This window comes from Falco punctatus (assembly GCF_963210335.1).
Source record: "Falco punctatus genome assembly, chromosome: 11".
In the NCBI taxonomy this organism is placed as follows: domain Eukaryota; kingdom Metazoa; phylum Chordata; class Aves; order Falconiformes; family Falconidae; genus Falco; species Falco punctatus.
Genome location: NC_137591.1, coordinates 21,406,554 through 21,428,074, shown reverse-complemented (window position 1 = coordinate 21,428,074; position 21,521 = coordinate 21,406,554). Strand labels below are relative to the sequence as shown.

Below are 21,521 nucleotides of genomic sequence, written 5' to 3'. Positions count from 1 at the left end.
AGGATCTGCATTTGAAAGTAGCCATCTGATATTTAACTTCCTGGCATCACAGCAACCGGCTGTGCTACATAAGAAATCTTGGCAGACATATAATTGTTGGTATTCAATGCTTGACTTTTTCTGAAAGATGGACATTCCTGAATCATCCTAAACTTGTCATTTCAGTCTCTTACAACTGGAACCACAGCAACTGAGACAAAGTTCTTCAGATTCCTTTCCCTTCCCCAGTTCTATCCATGTAGTCTTAAAATTTTGAACAGAGTCCAGTGCCTATACTGTAAAGACAAAGAGATATTTTAGTGAATAATAATTTTTTTTTGGTAGCAAGAATTCAATATATATAATGCTTAGGAAGTAAGTTACATTAACATGGCTACTGAGTATTTTGATTTGCATGTGACTCAGAAATGACCAATTCAGAGTTAGGATTTTTGTTTTGTTGTTAATTTAACTTAATGTGTTGAACTGATACCATGCCAACTTTGATTCCTGGCATTTAGATATATATGTTGGGGATGTGCAGGAAAGAAAGGTGGAAGAAGGGAGATATAAACAGTTTACTGTTGTTTCTCTTCCCAAGCAGAGGAGTTGGCATTGTTATGACTGTACATCTAAAATAGGGTTCCTGCAAAAATAATTACATTTAAATTGATTAAAAATATGTACTCTACTGAAAGTAAATACAAAAATTTTACAGGGTAAGGGAGGAAAATACTGTACTCTGGGGTCCTTATGCCTACATTTCATTTGAGCTAGACTAATTACACAGAAGGTGCAAATGCTGTCCATAACACAGTATGAAAATCCACCCTTGAGTTCGCAAATTTGTGCATGAACCCTGGGGCATCAACTTGAAAAGGCTTAGCCCACAATGACAACTCTGAACAAATGATTAATAATAACAATAACATTGAGCTGTGTTTGGGTTGAATGTAGAAATCTGGCCTGAGAACCAAAGATGCATGCAAAATGATTAGCTGTTAAAAATCACTGATTAAAAACCTATATTGTGAACCTTTCTGACAGATTCCAGAAACCAAAATCAATAACAGTTTAGATAAAATACTGCTCAGAGAACTGCCAGCATAATTTTACTTGTTAGGTGACTAAACAAAAGAGATTGCAGAATCATTGAGCATGAATCTGGTATAACAGCCGCTCTCATTTGTAGTGCTCCACTGATGGCATTGAAGTTACTTCAGATTATGCTGGAATAAATTAATTCTTATATTTGACTATTGTTATCTGATATGATTCTGAAAAGATCAAATATTTTCTACTGTTTGCAAGATGCAAGACTTGCATTTTCTAGTGTTAGACAAGGGACATACATCTGGTGAGGCACAAATTTGAAACAGGAATTTAATTATATCTTTCAGCTGTTCTGATCTTCTTGAGTTTTACTTTTTATTTAATTTTTGCCAAAGTTCTTCATGGCAAACGTACCCTGGTTTAATCCTTGGATTTAGAGAGGTTAGCATTACTTCTGATTACAGTAAGGAAGGAAGAAAGCCAGTTATGTAGGGGGGAGGAGAAGGTTATAAATGCAAGAGAGGGGGAGCAGTTCTTCTATTTAGACTCATACTGTATTTATTAGTGCCAGAAAGACTGCTCCTTGAATACCTTTGTTTTGAACAAGCAGTGATTTCCAGACTAAGGGTGAGGATTTTTTTAATAAACCTATCAGTATGTCCTCAGTATAACTGGAAAGTCTATCTATAGTATGGATATGCATAACTGAGCTAGCATTAACCTAGCTCTGGCTCCTATACCTGTGTACAGACTTCATCACATGTTAAACAAATCTGTTGAGGTCAATGACCTTGAAGCAAATTTTTGTACTGAAATGTACATTTCTGCTTTTCCCCAACATATTCTAAAAGGAGACATGGAGAAGAATGGGAGGAGGAACAACAGAGGATTCTAATCCCTGAATAATATTCCTCAGTGATGATTATGGAAACAAGCTATGAGATGGAGTTTTCACTTTTATAGTGCTCTCACCCTTGTCTCTGCTTAGCTGCACCCACCCTCTGACTATAGTGTAGATGCTTTAATGCAAGCCAGTTTTTAGAACACAATGGGGTTTGTAATCAGTGGTACGTTTCATTCACTATGACTAACTCATAATAGCATCCAGGTTTTTATGGGAACTCTCAGAGTCTTGTGACTGAGTGGCAAGCGTGGCTTGAGAACTCAAAAACACTATAAAAAACGTAGGTTTGCAACAATACAAATGCAGATACTGAATAATTGTGTAGGATCGATTTGGGTTCCTGTTCAAACAATTCATGATGACAAAAATATCACTGAGCTAACTGGTTTCTTGAGTTCACACAGCTTCATCCAAAATTCCTTTCAAAAGCTGTTTCCTTTGACTTCACTGGACTTTGAATCAGACCTTTGATACAGATTTACCTTCTTATATTTTGAGATTTGAGGATTTCCACATGATCTCTCAGTACTTATGGTTTCATTCTTATGGCTGGAGTGGTTGGTGTTCATTTAGCACAGCCAAATTAGTGAGTCAAACCCAGATGCCTAAGAGTGGAACCATGTTTTTAAAAGAACGGACTCCTACCCTTCTACTTGACCCATGTCAAATGACTCGAGCAAGAGGAAGAAACATTTTGTACTTCTGAATTTTAATGTTTAATGTTTCTTTATTGTGTATTGGCTTTTGTAATTCTTAAATTCCATCTGATAGAGATGACAAATAGTTTTGTTTTCCAGCTGACAATTTCTTCATTGTTTCTAATTTAAAACCCTGAGTACTTTATGCGTAAAATAGAATTAAAAATCCTTTCTTTAAAAGGTAGTGACAGCTTTAAAAGCTTCCAGAAATTTGAAAATAGAAATAGTGCATCTGAGTTTAATAAGCATAACCCAAGAGAAGTAGAATAAAAATGTAATTGCATAATAATTATTACTGCTTAGTAGATATCTATGCCACAGTAACGCCTAGAAATCCCAACAAGGCTCATGGACTCGTACAAATACAAGACAGACTGCTCATACTTGCTTAGAAACTACAGACTTAACTGCAAAGGGATCTTTACACCAAGGTTTCTGTGCCTTGGCAGAGTCCTTGCCTATGTACAGAGTTCCTGTGGTGGAAATCCAGCTGCTGGGTCAGTGTTTCATGGCTCATAGAGCAAATCCAAGTGCAAATGTAAGGCTTGAAACAGACAAATCAAATGCAGATAACTCTGGTGAGTTAAGCAATACTAATGAGCAATACCAAAATATTTGCCATGTGATGCACCTATGTATTATAATTACTTGAATGGGAAATTAGTCTCTACCTGTCTGATGCTTCAGATGCTGCTGCTTGTCTTACTGTACTTCAGTGCTCATTCTCTCATATGTTTGTGTCTCACTGCATAATGTTGAATATATTTTATTTAATTTTTCTATGCGATAAATGCCAGAGCTAGACATTTATTTCATGGGTGTTTGCTTTTGCAAGCAACCTAGACTTGAAGATGTACAGCTTTCTGTCAAATCTATGTTCCTACGGGGTTTTTTATTGCTGTGGTTCTTTTTTTTCCTGCTGTGGTTCTTTTTTTTGCCTTTCTTTGTCCCAGTCTAGGGTTTTAAGCTGGTGGATTTCTTGCAAGTGTCACAGGAAGAGGGGTTAGTGAAAAGAAAGATGAGGCTAAATCCAGAAGTTTCTGCCCAGTTAGCTTGTTTTTTACCTCTTTATATTTTAATGATTGTTTTAGGTTGAAAGGAGTTAATATTTTTAGAGTTTTCATCAAAAAGGAAAATTTCTTTGCAGAAAAAGTTGCCCTTCAAACTTTTATCATGTGCCAATACCTTTCTGCACTGCCAGTTAAAGCTGCTGTTCTCTTCTCTGTATAGCAGGTTATAGTGACTTCTTCAGCAGAATTCAGAACTCTGAATTAGGTAAACTCCCTAAGGCTTTTCAGTATTAGCTGGTGATCTGCTGTGGTTAGTTCTGCATCTCTTCTATTTTTTTTAATTGGAAGAGTGAAAACCACCATTAAGTTGATGAGTAATGGCTTAAAAAAGCATGGAAGGTCATCAAATAATTGTGCTAGACCAGTGCTTTGAAGACGCAATATGCTATAGGCATTGCTATGTGGAATTTGTCTGTTTTCATATGTGACAATGTGCTCCTATCAGGCAGTGTGCCCTCTGTGAGTTCAGAACTGGCTTGATTTGTGTGAAGCTGTCAGTATCATAGACAGTACAGATTTTCTTTGGTGTTTTTATTTCTAGGGTTTAGGTAGAATGAGTGTAGGGATGAGTTACACTGTGATACTCCAGCGCAGACAGGTATTTAGGTAGTTACTTTGGTAAGTATTAAGCTTTCATTCTTTTGAAGGAGTATGTAGACTTCAAGATTTCTTCCACTGGGGAGCAGTAGTGCAAATAGGGGAACCTTTCTGCCATCACTGAGTAGGAATGGGTATTGTGGCAGAGATCTCCAATACCAATACCACAATGAAGTCAGGGCTGAAGCGAGGAAGTAACATTCAGATTGGTGCTAAAATTAGCAAATGTGGGATAGAGATGGCAAGTCTGTAATTCTCTGTAAATAATTTAATCTTGAAGTAATGTCTTCTGTCTGAAAATAGTTAATTGGCTATTTTACAGCAGCAGACTAACCTATGCAGAAATAGATAAGTTTGGGTTTTTTTACTTCGGGATAAGTGACTCTATACTCATATCTGTATGCTGAAATTAGAGTATCTAGACTCTTAATTAAATGTATCCTGGATAATTTTCCACCTTTTGGCTTTCTCAGAAGGGGTTTAGAAACATAAGATGGGACTTGCTAATATAAGTGAAAGAACAGATGAAATTCTAGTTAAGTAAAACTGGCTGGAGTTACTAGCTCTTAGCTAAGGGGAAAATCAGTGCAGTGCAGGCCAGGCTTGGGGACCTCTTATAGCCAGTTGGCACTAAGTAGATATTGAGAGTCTTGTTCAGCACTCCACATAAAGACCTTAAAACAGTTGAAAAAAGTCATGCCAGGAGCTGTATTTTGGGGTTATTTTTATAACCAGAGATACTAACAAAGTAAAGGTTTTGCTGTTGAAGGATCGTAATTGCAATAATTGCAATAACCTTATATAGAAGTCCAGGACTGACTCCTAAATGGGAGACTGGCTTTGGAACAGAAAATTTGGAACACAGAGATAAACCAGCCTTTGAGCTGCTTATGAAGAAATGGATGGGAAGTCTATTTCAGCTTGGTAGATGTCAGCATTCTCCCTCACTTTAAAATAAATTTTAGGGCAAATTATGTGAAATAAGTCCTATTTTGAGTTTGAAACTGTATTTAAGAAAGGTGATTTAACTCCTCTAGAAGTCTGCAGGCAGACTACTTGGGCAAAATCATACTTGTCCCTTTAACAGTAACATGCATATGGCTGAAGTATTCCTCTGCCTTTGCCTGTACAAAGTAAAAGGGAAATACCACTACAAAAACTAGTACGGAATAGAAAGACAGAACTAACCAGTTATAGGCAGTAATATGGCATCCAAGAACAGGTCTCTCTCACAGAATCTTGATTACATCAGTGTGGGCATAATTATATAAGTATTTCCGTAGACTGCAATAATGTTACTTACATGTAGAGATATTTGGTCTGTTGGGCTGCTGCTGGAGTGGCTCCTGTACTTTTGCATCTGGGCTTTTGGCTTTATTGTAAGACAGTGATGGGGATTTTAACACATGCCACTTTTGTATAAAATCTGTATGTTTGGCCTAGTGCTGTAAAAATACAGTTTTGGGGGTCCTGAGAGCATTAACGTTCAGCTGTGCCCTTCTGTTACTGATGGAACAAAGTGAGGTGGAATTTATTCAATAGGATTTTTCCCATTTTTCATGTTCTCCCTCCCCAAAATAGCAGTTATGGCCTATGTCCCCAGGACCAGAAACTATTAGCCAAGTAATTAATAACAGCAGCTGTCAATGACACAAAAAGTTAGTAAATAATGTTCTCAAGGACGATACCGTTTAGTTCTGAGAGCAAATTGAACCAGTTTGTCTTTTTATCTTTGTTGCTTTCTTTCCATTGATGTGGAAACACTGACCATTTTATAGCTGAAATTCCTTTGCAGTGTCTGCCTCATTCTGAGCACTGAAACTTGGACTTCACTGTCCTTCCTCCTTCCTATGAAGTAACTTCCTTTTCTTCGTTCTTGCTGAACCAGTTATACAACCAACCACCCCCTTTCTTCTATCGTGAGCCATGTATTCTCCTTGGTCATTCTGGGATGCCAAGTTACCTGTGCCTGCCACCTGTCATTGCGTTTGTTCATGTCCAGGCTGACCTTGCAGGTTTCCCATGCAGTCAGCTATATTGTCTCCTTCTCTGCTCTTTTCTAGTATTTCCACAGTTGAAGTATATTAGCTGTTTCAAGTCTGTATCCTTGAAGGACAAGGGAACAAAACCAGGCCAGAGTCCTCTTAAAAATGCCTGTGCAAAAGCTCCTGTTGCTGAATTCACAGTACCCAGCACAGTGAATCTTAGAAATTTGTATTCTGTTGACAAGTTATGTGTTATTTCAGCTCAAACTTCATAAGCATGTAACAGAAGCCACTAAAATGTGAAAGAAGGAAATCCTGTAATGCAGATTTTTTTTTTCAGTGTAGCTTGATGCTGTTCTCATTTATTTCAGTGGCTTTAGATCAGGCCCTATTGCTAATTTCTGTTCCATTCAGTTTCCCTGGTAACGTTTTATTTTTAGCATCATTATTCTTCAGAGATCTGGCATGGAGGGTTCATTTTGAATGTGAAGTATTATAATTTTATTTTAAATGTTTCATCTCAGCGGCAAAAATAGAAGAAAAAACAACCCTACGCTGTTCCACAAAATATCTATAAATATCTGAAAAATGTGGCCATATCACATAGTTAAAACCTTTATTACTTTTATTTTGCCTCATGGCTTCAGTGGAAGAATTTTGGAAGACAAGTTGTTATGCATTCCTGTATTTTTAAATCTTTTAAAAAGCATTATGCTTTTGTACACTAGAGGTGTGTTATTCTGATTTTTCAGATCTGCTATCATAGCAGGCTCCAAACTGTCAGCAGCACAGTGATTCTAAAAATAATTGGTCTGGTGGAAAAGAAGAAATAGTTCTCTCATTCATCTCCTGTACTAGTCACCTTCTCTCTCTGCAAATGGGCAGGACAGAGCAAAGAAGCTGTGGAGATGGTATCTGTTTCCATTTCTAGACTCTATTTAATGGCATATACTTGTATAGTCACCCAACTGCCTTGCCTAAAAATTTCTTCAGTCTCTATAAGGAAAGGGACTAGCTGAAATTCTTAGTTGGGAGACTTGAGCAATCATTATATAATGGGATTATATGGAAGTTGCAGAATTTTTTTTGTTATTTTCTCCAATGTTACCTGCTTGTCCATTTGAAATAGACAGATGACTGACTAAAAAGCAAGGGTAGCAGTTGGTAAGAAAAACTGGGGTTTGTATGTTGATTTAATTAATCAATTATCAATCATTTTAACTCTCTGTCTCAACCGAAGACAGTGGCCAGCCTCCATGACAAAAAGCAATGCTTGAGAATTTAGGCTGAATTTAGTGGGAATGAAAATAACTCTACTAAACATTAATAGAGTGAAGAAGTAAAAAAACCCATACAAATACCAGCCCCCCACCCCCCAAATCCTATGTCAATATGATGCTTAGAGTTCAGTGATACTACCCCACTAATAAAGAGAAAAATGTAAATCAACATTTCAAAGCTTTCAGGATTTTTCAAGGTAGTTTGGATTTAGAGTGCAATTTGCCCATTAACAGATTGAGGACTTTCTGATTATGTCTTTCATTCAAGTTGCATAGGAAAGACGATCTGTCAGAATTTATCAGCAGATGAATAATTATTTATCCTCTTATGTAGGGTCCTATTTATAGTATTTGTCAAGCAAGTTCTCTCCTAGGGAGGAATTACAGTGTGAGCACTAGATGGTGTGATGAAAGCCTTCGCATACCTCAGGCTTTGTAATTTCCTTTTATCCGAAATAATTGCTATAATAAGACATAAGGTCTATAAAGCTTTTAGGGTTTTAACTGAAAGTCCTGTGCTATTCAGAAGATGCTTTGGTTATAAGCAGATGCTTCTATTTTCCAGCAATCCTAAAATCAAGGCTTTTCTATAAATGAAAAAGAACCCCTGATTTTCTCTGTTGCTAGGGAAATTGTAAGAGAAATAATCCTTCCTCTTCCTTGAAGAAATGGCCAATTCATGTCATAAAATGTGTCATTCTCAGTATTTTTTAGCTTCGTAGCTTCATCTGTCCAAACAATCTTGCCTAAGTCTGAGATAAGATAGTTTGACAAGACTTAGATGCTAATTGGGCCAATAAGATCTCATCACTGTCTCTTGAGAGGTTAGGTTAAATGATGAGAAAGTGGCTAGTTATGGCCCATCCCAGCTGCCATACCCAAGAGTAGTGCTAATGGGAGTTGATGGGTTGCTTTCTGCCAAATTTAGTGTGTTCTCTTCACGCAGACACTTTTTTTTGCTTCTTACAGTGAGCAGGAATGAAAGGCTTTCTAAAAGAAGGAATTGCTGGAGCTTACGTAGTACAAAGGCTTATACAAATTGCCTGTCAGTCAATTGGATTTGATGGGCAGGAAAGACAGATTGGTGAGAAAGGGTTAGGACATTTGCTAAGTTCCAGCTAGAACATTTCTCATTTTGAGGTTTTGAATTTTAACACTGAGGGGAAAGCTGACATGCTGCTGCTTTCATCTGTTAGTGTGGGTTAATAATTAGCTCCTGCTTGCATTGATGATTTTGTTAGTGCTGATTGCTTGATCTGCCTTGGAAGACACTCTCCTGTTTTTAAAGATACGTGTGACGGGTACTGCACGTTATTTGCACTTCCCTTCTGTATAAACTTTTTGCCCTTTCTTACTAGGGAGATAAGTAATAGAGAGCATTAAAAATAGATACCTTGAAGCAGTATCAGCCTGCCAGAAGTGTGTGTCAGATTTTGTTTCTGTAGACAATGGGGCATAATGCTGCTAGTGATTCATACTGCCAATGCAGTAAGGCCCAATACTGTCTCAATGGGCTGTAGTACAGCAGTTTATGTTGGGTTATGCAGTGCTTTCCCTGGTGTCCTGACTGTTAGTACATAAATGCTTGGCAGAGATTAGCATCTAGGGCCACTTTTTGACAAATATATTATGGCCATCTATATAGGTTACAATCACTGTCTTTCTCACTGTGTTGACAAACACAGGGAGAGATTGTGCTTCCCAGAGCATGTGCAATCTAAGAAAAAAGTAATGATACAGTAAAAAGAAAAAATGGGTAAACACCACCTATTGTATGGAGATGTAGTTTTTGTGTGAAAAGAAGGGAAGGTACTAGGACATGGCATCAGTGCTATGGTGAAGAGTACTACACACTATAAAATTTAAGAAATACCTGGATTTCCACTTTTCTAAGAGCACTAAAGGCAAATGGAAGAAACTGGAGACAGCAAAGGTTTCCAGACCTCATTGTCTTCCCTTCTTGTCCTTCTTCTATTGCTTGTCAGCAATTTCCATGCTGGTTAATCACTGACACCTGCTACTACTACTGCCCCAGGTTTGTTATTTCCCAAGATTTCATTGCTAACAATTTTCAAAGCCTGAAGCCTCACACAGACTACTTATGCTGGAACAAGTAGAGTCAGGACTGTGCTGAGCCTGTATGAATCTACATGTTCCATGTAGTCATACAAAGGATAGTCATCTGATTTCTTACTGGCAGTTATCAAATAATTCTGGTGATTTCAAGGGAACATTTCTTTTTATTTTTTTAATATTTTAGAAATTAATTTAATCCATCCATCAGTGTGACAGTATACATTTTCCCCATATTTATGTGGTTCCAGTCAGTTCAGTGGAATTCACATCCTGAGAACACTGAGTGGTTATGTTACCTAACATACAGAGCTGCAGAAATGTTTAACATTCACTATGGTAGTTAAAGGAACTTGTTCATTATAACTGGGTCTTCACCTGTTTTGTGGGGTTTTTTTTAAGGTGATGTGGATGACAGTTTGAAAAGAAATAGCATACAATATACAAACCATCTGTCCATTTGTCTCACCTTCTTAATTAGTACTCATTACTCTGGTATATACAAAGCACTCTCAAGGTGTAGAAACAAGGCCAACCCAAATGCAAGAGCTTTTTTTTTCATAAGGTTCCTTTCAGGCAGTTAGAAACAGGAGACTCATAGATTTCAATTTTGTGTTCAGTGCAGAGACAATATATTCAATAGAGATGTGGCATAATATGTTCTCAGAGACCAACACCGCTGAGCCAAAAGGCAGTCTTTTTCTCAGCAAAGTGAAGAGACCCCAGAATCAACTGGATGCTCAGCAAAATGTCTAAAAATGCATATTGGTTCCATATTTGGAAAGTATATGTCTTCTTAAAGAGACATAGATTGAAAGTACTTTCAACACTTTCATGCTTAACGTGATAGATCTGTGATACTCATATCCAGAGGCTTCTGCTTGCATAGGTTGTTCTGTGGTATTGGTACCAGAGATGTGTAAAAGCTGCAAATATCTGAACTGCTGGATTAATAGCTTCTTAATTCAGTTGAATTTCCTGTTCTGAAAGGATGAAAGATCTTTTCATTAATGCAGGAAAAAAATTACTGCAGTTTATATAAGGTCAATTCATGATTTTTGATACAAAGCAGCATTACTATGTAAGCTGCCGCCACTGAGTACCATTATGCGGTGAAATCCATGTAGGAGTGCATTCAAATGGAACACCTTATTTTGGTCTCACAGAAGAGAGACTGAATAATTCAGTCTGAATTCAGTAAAACTGAATAATTTTCAAACATATTATTTTTTTTCCATTTAAGTAATATCATCAGAATTCTACCAGGAACTGGCAGCACTGAGTAAAGATTAATACAGTTGCAGGAGATTATAACATCTACCAAATGTCATCTTTGTGCCCCAAATACAATACACATAACAGATATTATGTCTCACCCTGTAAATTATACTACTAATTTGTTTCATGTAGTCAAATCCTTTTAAGGAAGCGAGAATCAGGTGGGCTCAGAATTCAATGTATCAGCTATATATCAATGCTAAACTGTCTCTGGATAATCTAATGCTGCATGGTGCCATAATTTTAAAGCAGAAATATTTGTGCTTCACTATAGAATTATGAATAATGGGATACTGGCTGCACAGAAATAACATTGGAGCCTTGAACTGTTGTCATTATTATTTTTTTCTAAAAGTAAACTTTAAAGTCAAGCTTCTGCAGTGATTTAGACAGTGGCTTATTTTTATTTGTTCAGAAAGTTCGTTGATTCCACATAAAGCCGTTGCACTTCAGGTGAAACAGGCTGGTAAGTCTTTACAAGACTGGCTATAGCAGAAGATGAGATGTGCAGTGTTGCAGTATATGGTTCTGGCAGTTGGATTCCTTATATACAAAAAGGTACCATTGATTGGAATAAGAGAAATGGCCTTGCATTAGAAATGTAGAATGTGAACTTCAGTCTGTGGGAAACGGGCACAAAAACTGCACAAGTAAAGCACCCTGTCACTGCTATAAGGGTATTGCCTAGATAAGAAATGAAGGATCAGGCATTAGAGCTTTTTTCTTTTTTTCATTTTTCTGAGGATGCAAAGCACTCTGGACATCATATTAAAGCTTCTGAGCGATATCTAATCCTTAATTTCTTAGAGTTTTTCTTGTCCAGTTTTCCACTAGTTATTAAGTCCTGGTAGAAAATATGGCAAGTCTGTGCAGATACGTTGCATTATAGATAATAATTGATCATCATGTACCTGTTTCAGATTTTAAATTACAGAACAAAACAGGTTAGAGGCAGTTCATGGAACACTGCTGATCCATGGTTTGTCCTTAGTGTAGCAATGATGCAGTATATCCAGCCATCTACATTTGTTTCTACGGCAGCAGATCTCCTGCCAGGTGTCTCTACAGGTTTCCCTTTATAGCAATATACAGTATAACACTGCTTAAAGACACACAACTGCTACTGCCCAGCTCACCATTCTTGCTAAAAATCCATTCTGTGAGCTTGACCTGGCAATCAATATTCTCCTCTCACGAGTTCTGAAATATTTTGGTTGTGTTAGTTCCATGGACAGTGTTAAATTAGCTAGTCTTCTTCCTTTAATTTTCCAAATTTTAAACCTTGAATCTCATAAAGTATTAATATAGATTTTGTATCACTTCACAGATTAAAATAAGCTGTCATCAGTTCCTTCAGTTCCTCCCCTGCCCCCTCCCAATGGCAAGAGTTTGAGGAGCTTTTTAAACTAGGCACATTTTGTATCTTAACTATGGAGGCAATGAATTGTTTTACAGTGACCCAGTCTTCAGTTATTTGATGAATAATTGAAAAGGGGCTAAGAAAGCACTGATTGTACTAATTATCTGCCTACTCTGCTTGATAAACATCACATACAAATTTACAAATGATGATTTTGTGTTTAAATGATGCTTAAACTTCCATTTTGGAAAACACAGATTTTCTCCTGACTCACTGTTAGAACTTTCTACCAGCTAATTTTCTTTTCTTGGGTAAATTATAAGATTTTTTTTTCTTTCCTTTTGCTACCTTGTGCCTGAATTCTTCTACTTGTGTCATAAAAAAGGTTAGTGAAAGGAGGAGTCTTTCATAAATCTAATAAAAAATTAAAACATTTTAAGAAACCTCTTCCAATGGTCTTAGTTCAGCAGATTAGACAAATCTGCAACCTGTTAGGTGTTCAGAGCTCACAGGGCTTTTGTGCTGTATTACCAAGCAGAATGTGATACATAGAGTCTTAGCTGTCCTGCTCATTTGAACAACATGCTTCTCTTCCATTTTCCTGCTCATTATTAAAACGTGGAAGCCTCATTATCTCTGGTAGTAACCATGGCATTCATTGGGCACCAGACCCATCGTAGTTCTCAGGAAACTAAAACCTAGAAGTGGCCAAAGCCTGCAACTGTTCCCTTACCAGGTTGGCACACTCTCAGTGTTAAGAGATACAGGTTGCTGGAACAACTTCTGTGAAAACTCCTCTCTCTGACAAGAGTGAACATAATTGTCTCAGACCATACAAAAAGATAAGTACCAGAGAAGACTGCAACTGATATTGTCCAGAGATTTTAGCTAAATTTTTTTTGAGCCTGGGAACAAATTTTCAGCCCTTGATGATGCTCTACTGAAAAAGTGTACACCTGGTACTCTGCTAAGTATCCACACCTCTTCCAGTCTAAAGCAAATAAGTTCCAGGGTGACTGGCCCTCAGGGCAAATTATGTAGCTCAGGCAATGAACAACATATGAATATGTATATGAAAGGGCACCAAAAGAATGCTTACTGAGGACTCTGATAAACATAGGCTGTGCTAATTGAAAAACATTATAGCTAGGTTTTGGGAAAATTAAAATATAGGTATTGTTTAATACCTAATTTATGTATGTTATAATAGTAGTTATAATACCTAATTTATATAATATAAATATAATAATTTATATTATGTTGTCATACACTTTACAGGTGAAAATAAGCAAAGCTATTGATCCCAATTGTGTGGTGTTATTCTCATAGCAGAGCTAGTTTTCTGGCTTCAGTACAGTGTAGAAACAGACATTGTAATCCGGCCTGAAGCAGGAACAGAAATAGGTAAAGAATCAAATTCTGTTGATTACATTACACCCAGATATGCTTGTCTCCTCTGAATGATTTGGTGAGAGAGCAGAGCTTTCCCTTATGCATCATTTAGTAGCTGCAGAGACTTGACAGATCCACAAATCCCTATGACTCTCATCACTGGAAAATGTAATACAGGTGGAAAAAGCTGAATGACAGTTGGCCTTTGAAGGTAGGGAGATTTTTCTGGGGGGAAAATAAAAAGAAGAAAAAAAGGAAAAAAAAAAGTGTTGGGTTTTTTTTTTTTCTTTCTTCAAACGTAAGAGGTGCTTTCTAGGTCTGAGCAGACTTGCTTGAGTTCTGGATGGTTTCTTAGCTGTTACTTTTTTTGTAGCAAATCTATGCTGGTAAAGCCATGGAATGTGCAAGTTTGCTATTATCTTTCATGGCAAAACCACTCGAGGAACAGATTTCTTCCATGGGAGGTATAACCAAATGATGTCTTCATGCATATTTGGAATGCCTGGAGAGATTATTGCAGACAAAGCAGGAAAATTTTAGAGAGAGTATTTGCAGCCTTGCCACAATTTGTTTCTCAATTTAAATAATCTGGTTAGCTTTCTCTTTCTAAAGCCTGGCTTGAACACATTAACTTTGTTTTAGGAGTGCATGTGTAGGCACATCTATGCAGCTGGGGAGTTCCCTTACTTTCGTTTTGAATGTGCAGTATGGGGACACTTGTTAATTTTGTCCAATGCTTGATACTTTCTGTGCTATCAGGTTTGTGAAGACATTTTACTCACAATTTTATGAGCCAGGATTGCCTTTAAAATGTTCCTGCCAAATTAACTGTGCACTGATCTGTCATATAAAAGGTCTTCATAAATCTATACCAAACTGATTACGGTATAATTATGGCTTCTTATATCGAGACCTCTGAAGCTCTTTTAAAATGCAGCACAAAATAGATTTAAGTTTCAGTTTAATCCTTCATACTTTTGAAAACTCCTTTGTATGATTAGATACAGTCATCAATCTGGATCAGTGAGCTCTTAATTTAGTGACAGTGTTGCTGTAGCCAGAATGGTCTGAGAGTAAGACAAGGTTTGCCATAGAGGTAATTTCTCATCTTAGACAAAGTTTTATAATAGAACCTTTACATCAATGGTACCTTTCAGAGGGGGACTTCATTTTTTAGCCTAACTTTTAGATGTTTGAAATGTGCCTATTAAAATGTTTGAACTAATTGTCTAGGTCCCTCTGTAGTCCATGGAAGGGGCCATTCCCAGAGGAGAACTCATCAGATTTGTATTAGATGTCACCTTTCAGCAGTCATACCCTAACAGGATCTGTTTTACTCTTGCACTCGTTCATAGTATCTCTCTGAGCCATACCTGGGCTGTTGCTGCCTGTAGCTTTCCCAGGCTACCAATACATGTCCTAGAGGGTGGGACACCATAACCTTGGTCCCCAGCCCTCACGCTTCACACAGATTCATTCAAGACAGTCTGCTGCTGTGGCTGCCACACTAGCATCTGCTGCTGGCCAAAGGAGAGGCCTCTCCTGGAACCAGCTACTCATGCAGTGGGGTCAGGACATTCTTCAGCCCCATCCACAAGCAGACAGCTCCTTCAGTTGCCACAGAGGGAGCAGTATCACTGTTTTCCAATTCTCTTTTGCCTGAGGGCCCCCATCTTAAATGGTCAGGAAGGTCCTGGGACAGGAATTACCAAATGACCCAGATCTGCATCACAGCTTGGGGTGGCAAAAGTCAACCACAGCATGCCTTCACTGGGAGTATGGCACATGTATGATGTTGTACCACTCAGCAGCGTGGTGCCTGGCTGCAGCCAGCAGTGCCATCAGCTGCCCAGTCCCTCCACCACCCCAGCCGAGGCAGGTCACCTGCTAGGACACACAACTACAAAGTGGCAGCCTGCGCAAAGGCCCAGGCCCGTGTGCTGGAAAGCTGCTTGGAGTCACTTTGCTTTGCTGCTGTGCATTGCAAAGCCCTACTAGTCCCTGTGGTCCTTATTATGCCATTGGCAATGTCCATGCTTGCCTCAGTTACAGCAGTGTCTTCCATCCCGGGCACCTGCATCCCTGCTGTTGCCCTGTTATCAGGGTGTTTCAAGACAGGCTTGGAAACAATGTTTGCTGTTGACATCCCTTGTGTGGATTCTAGATAAGACAGTGCTTTTGACAGTGTGCTGCTACACATAACATTTTTCACTATTGCCAGCAAAAGGTGTATGTCACCTGATGACTCCTGCATCCTAACTTCCTTCCCTGAAGAGAGCCGTTCCTCTCAGATTTGCTCCTGATATTTGCCCTGTTCTCATTCACAAATCCAAGGTGGGCCTTACCACATCTGGCAGCTCTACCCAACACTAGCAAGGTGGTTTAGAGGCATTACGGGCTTAGCAATGCAGCTGGTCCTGCAGAATGATCTAGCAGAAGTGTCCTCACATGGCCTAAACATCCCAACTTACTTGCTTTCTTTTTTTGTAAAATGTTTTTTGGATAGAGACAAGCTTGTTTGGACACTGCTCCTCATGACTTCTTACAACTACACAAGGTCTTGAGGTTTCCCACTGATGAACGCTTTTACATGTCATGAGATAGCTAACATTGAAAAATAATTTGGTGGGGAAAGAAACTTTGCTTCACCACAGAGAGGACTGAACATCAATGAAGAATTTTATCTTTATTTTCATGATGTTAGCACAATAAACTCACACAGTAGCATTGATCTGTACTTATTTAACAAAATACATTTATAGCAATTTACAAATTTTTTTCCATTTGAAAACATTGCATAACATTTTATTAAACACAATACTTTATATAGAGAATTCTCATTTAAAAACATATTTTATTTTTGAGTATTTTCTTTTCTCAGTAAAGCACAGCCTAACAAAGAAATTCGTGCCTGTTAGCAAGTAAGAAAATCAGAACACTAAGAAGATGTCACCTGTCAATTTATTTGATTAATTTTAAATTAAGGTATCAGTGGAATGTAAACAAAGAGTAATTTTACAAAAGGCTCGTTATCAAATATACATGCAGAGGTCTGAGTTCCAATGTATATATTATTACATTTCTGCTCTCTAACGTAATATAATTTGATAAGCCATTATTAAAAACAGTAGCCTTTGGCACTTTGAGTAAAAAAGAATATATCAATATTTATGTAAAGAACACAATTTCAATGATTACACAAGAGCTTTAAAATCTTTTGTTAAGAAATAGGAAACCTTAGGAAAAATATCACACTGCACTTGAAATAATGCAGCAAGTTTTAGAGTAATAAAAGCAACACATATGCCAATATATATCTGACTAAAACCAAGGAATAAAGAACAAACACTCCCACCAGGAATCCTGCTGTTTCCAAAACAGCCAAATTGCCAGAGGGAACATTTTCTAATCTTTGCTTTATTGCCATTATTCTGCATTTCAATTTTCCTTTATTTCCAGGTTCATCTACTTATGTTCTTTTTCCCTGCACTTACAAACTAACAAACGATTGCATCTTATTTCCCTGCATTGATAGGCCAACAGTGATTGTGTCTTACCCATTCCTTTAAAGCTAATCCTACCTGCTTTATCATGTACCTAGACTAAACTAAATCCAAAGGGTTTTGTTCATGACTATCCAAGTGTTTGTAATTCCTAGGAGTCTTGTACAAAATTTTATATTAAATACCAAGGACTGAAGATTCATCCTTTTAAAAAGAAAAAGCACATCCTGACTTGTATAGAGTCTGAGATCATATTTCTAAAAAATTAGTCTTTTTTTTTTTTTTTTTTTTCTTTTCCTCTGGCGTCTATGATTATTTTTCCCAGCTCATGTACCTTAAAGTGTGTCTTCAACATATTGTGCCTTTAACATACACAATATGCTGCAACCCTACTGGTTAGCTTCTTTCATGTAACCTGCAGAATACTTCCTCCCAATCATCAAATATATGATGGGGTCATCTTCTATTACTAGCAGGAAAAGAGTGGTCATTTCCCTATGGACCAACGCCCTTCCACAGCACTGGGTGATAGGTAGGTGAGGGAAGCATTGCTTGACAGGGTTGGCTGACAGCACTAACTAAGCCTGGAGCACCTGTATAACTGGGAAGGTATATAAAGCTTTCCATTGACTCTGAATCCCTTCTTCTACACAGATTAGCAAAAACCATGCTCATGCTTCTGAAATTACTTGGGATTGGTGTTGGATTTTGGATTTTGGTTTGGTTTTGAGGTTTTTGGGGGGTGGGGTTTTTGGTTTTTTTTTTTGGTTTGTGTGTGTTGTGCTATTTTGTTTTCTTGGGATGAGATGATTCTCCTTTCTATGTCCTACTTGGCTGGGGTAGGGTGCACTTTTCCTCAGAGTACTGTGGGGTAGGGTCTGTAGACAGGTTCTGGCTACGTAGTATGTATCTGACACTCTAAATCAGAAGAGGACTTAGAGCAAACACTCATCTCAAGAAGCCAGAGAACAGACCTAATCTGATACTACTTAGTGAGGAGATTGCTAAACTATTCCCTCCCCCTCCTAGCAGGGGAGCTGGGAGGTGTCTAATAGTAATTCTCTTTCAGGTGGAAGTAATCTACGAGAGAATGCAGAGCTGCACTGGGCAAGCACTGCTCCTGGCTTCCTCTATGGTTTAAGTTAAGTCAGAACCAAATGTAATGAGGCATTTCTTCTAGCATGCCCAGGACATGCTGTTTATTCCTTTCAGAGCTTATCCTTTCAACAATTTTTTGGCAATAGAGATTTTTAGCAGGCAAGTTCTTTTGTTATATTTGAAGCTAAATTTGCTAAAATAATTCATGCTCTCTCAGGTGCGGAGACCCTTCATATTCTTAAGTGGCAGCGGTGGGGAAAAATATCATGCTTAAGAAGGCTCTGGAAGGTGTGTCAAGGGAGGTGACCAGTAGCAGTGGCACAATGCAACACTCATTCAGTGATTCTGCAATACCAAGGCATTCAATTTTTAAAGCGAAGCATAAATCCTCTAAATGATGGTGACTGGGGTGAAACTTGTGATTGTTCTTGTGGCATACTAAGCAAGTGAGGTGAATGACTGCTTCTAAGTGTGAGCTATGACATTAATTACTGTCTCCTTGGAAGCTGGTCAGGAAAGTGGCCATTTATTTGTATTTACTCATGGCTCACCTTTCACTTTTGCACATCTTGCAGTTATTGGTGTCCTGCATTGTATGGTTAAAAACCAATAGAAAAATTGAAGGGTTGCTGAAGGACAGAATAAGAGATTTAAAAATGTAAAATCTGGATTACTTGTAGCACTTTAAAAGACCCCTTAAAAACATAATTTAAAATAATTCTACAAGTTAGCCCACTAAGAAGCAGCCTCTTCATTAGTAGCACCTGTTCTTAAACAAAAGTTGAGCAGTAGCAGCAAAACTATTCAAAATAGTTATTCCATTCTAATGGAATGTCACCCACACATTTTTTGTTGCAGTAGACATCTTAAAGAACTACACAAAACCTTTGCAATCTTTGAATGTGACAGATCCACTATAACAAAGCTGTAAATATTTCCTACGCTAAATGAATGCAGCCAGCATCATCATAGTATTAGCGATATTACTTTTAAAGTAACTGCACATCAATACATCATGTGTTTGTAGAGTCTAATAAGTATGCGATTTTTCAAAACATGTAAAGTTATCATCAGCACCATCCTGTATTAAAGATTTGGTGCAAATTCTGCAAAGGTGAATATATACCACTGATACAGCCTTTGCTGTGAAAAAATCAGTCAATTTTGGACACATATAAAATAAAAAGTTGGCACATTCAGGAAATAAAGTGTCTGTGTTCAAGACCATTGTTTTGATTGACATCATCGCCCTCAGATAAACATTTTGAGTCTGAAGAAACAAGTTGCATGAAAATTTTTCACATTAATTAGGTTCTGGCATTGTGCTTTTCCCCCCACCACATGCTTTCCACAGGCTTACACACTTTGCACATCAGCAGTATTCAACAACAGTTGAGCTGTTAGTCAATAATTTGGCACATCAAAGGTAAATATCAGCTCAAAACAAAGAGAGCAGAACCTGTGTCAAGATGTGATTGCTTTGTGGTGGTATGGACCAGCTGATATGTCTCCTCTCATTCCTTATATGCTCGTGTGGGGGATGTGCCTTTATAGAAGATGTTTCTGGTGTTCTCTGGACTGCTTCCTCTCTCAGGGATTAAAATGATGTTACCTTTTCTTCGAAGTGTTGAGTCCCGGCTAGAAGAAATAGAAAGAGTCTCTGAGCCAATCTCACTTCCCTCCACTGGCGTGACTCTTATTGTAGTGATTCCATGGTGGTGATGCTCACTGTTATCTATGTTGCTCCTTTTCCTGTCACCTGACCCATAACTGTCTTTTAACGAGTCACAGCTTTCAGAGTCTCTGTTAAGATCATTTAGCTCATATGTCTGACGAAGGGTGACTTTTTCAGGACCTTTCCATTTCCATGACCCACTTCCTTCACCTTCTGATGGCATCTGAATTACAGGTCTGTTATTTTCTGGATGGGCCTCAACTCTGACAATGCTACTTGGCTCATGGTCTGTCAAGGTTTTATATCTGATGGCTCCTGTACAGGTGACTGTGCTCCCCTCTGAACTCTTTGGACTGCCCTGAAGCACTCCTTGTTGCTTAGACATGGCTATTACTTGCATGATTCTTGGCTGGCTATTGCTTCTACATGCAACACTCTTCTCAGCAGCTTTTAGCCATTTAGCTCTAGCTGAACTGCTTTTGGGTGATGTGTTGATGTTCTCCTGAGTCTCTTCAGGAATATGCACTAGCTGGGATGAGCCAGGACGTGACTGAATAGAGACCCTTGGCCCGCCAGAAAGACCTGAGTTGTTACAACCTGGTACACTGCCAGGTTGAATTTTCAGGTATTGGCTAGTGGGGCCATGATGATCACCGTTTACACCCACTCTGGAGGGTTCTGAGCTTGACCTCATTTCAATAGCCCTTGGTGGTGACTGGCCAGATTCAGTCTCTATTACTTGCAGTGACAATTTTCGACTTTCATTCTTGTTCTTCCACTGGGAAAGCAGCTGTTTGGAACGGGCAGAATCCATTGATGCATGTATTGTTGCATTTCGTCTTGCTGGATCTTCCAAGGATGGTGTGTTGACCCTTGGCAAAGTGTTGCTGAAAGTAACCATATTTTCCTTTCCCATTGGGCTTCGTGGTGTTATTATTTCTACATCAGCATTCGCTCTCTTGATATTGGTCAGAGACCCTGATTCTCTGTGGTTTCTATTCAGGATACTTTCTGTACGGTGAGAGACAATGCCATCACTGCTGCTACCATTTTTACCTGGCAGGATTCTGTTGGCATCTTGACTGAGGTCTGTCAAAGACCTTAGCGGTTCTCTGTGAAAATTTGGGTGAAACACATTCTCGTCACTTGGTAAGAAGTTCCCCACAGCATACAAGCCCTGGTATTTGAACAGAAGCATCAACAATCAGTTATGGAAAAAAGGGACATTTTAAGGTATTTTAATTATATTCTTCTGCCTTTAAATAAGTATTGAGTGATAGAATTAGTCCAGCTTAATTGGCAGGGTATGCTCACTTTCCTTCCCTCACCAGCATATCCTTATTCCAAATTCTGTCCTCAAACTGGTACATCTAGAGATGTATGAAGTAGTCCCAGCAGGATAACTAGGGCACATAGTTCACAGCAGTAAATAGTTGAGGAATTTAGCCTCCTTCAGTTTTCTTCTTTTTATAAAGCAACAGATACAGCTGAAGAAAGAATGTTCTGTTACGAAAATAACAAAATAAATGTTTGCAGTCTTCTCTATTTTACAGCTACATTGCTGTCTGCTCTGATT

The 21,521-nt window shown here is 38.2% G+C and overlaps 2 protein-coding genes across 3 annotated transcripts in view; one reads left to right on the top strand and one right to left on the bottom strand.

Moving 5' to 3' along the window:
• PLPPR5 (phospholipid phosphatase related 5) overlaps nucleotides 1-21,521 on the top strand; it is a 262,285-nt gene that overhangs the window by 104,614 nt on the left and 136,150 nt on the right. The gene's annotated exons all lie outside the window — the stretch shown is intronic.
• PLPPR4 (phospholipid phosphatase related 4) overlaps nucleotides 1,543-21,521 on the bottom strand; it is a 59,681-nt gene continuing 39,702 nt past the window's right edge. For both annotated transcript variants that reach the window (XM_080407077.1, XM_080407078.1), the window contains one exon: nucleotides 1,543-21,122. In XM_080407077.1, coding sequence (XP_080263203.1) covers nucleotides 19,785-21,122 — 1,338 coding nt within the window. In that variant the 3' untranslated portion in view covers nucleotides 1,543-19,784. The remainder of the gene's footprint in view (nucleotides 21,123-21,521) is intronic.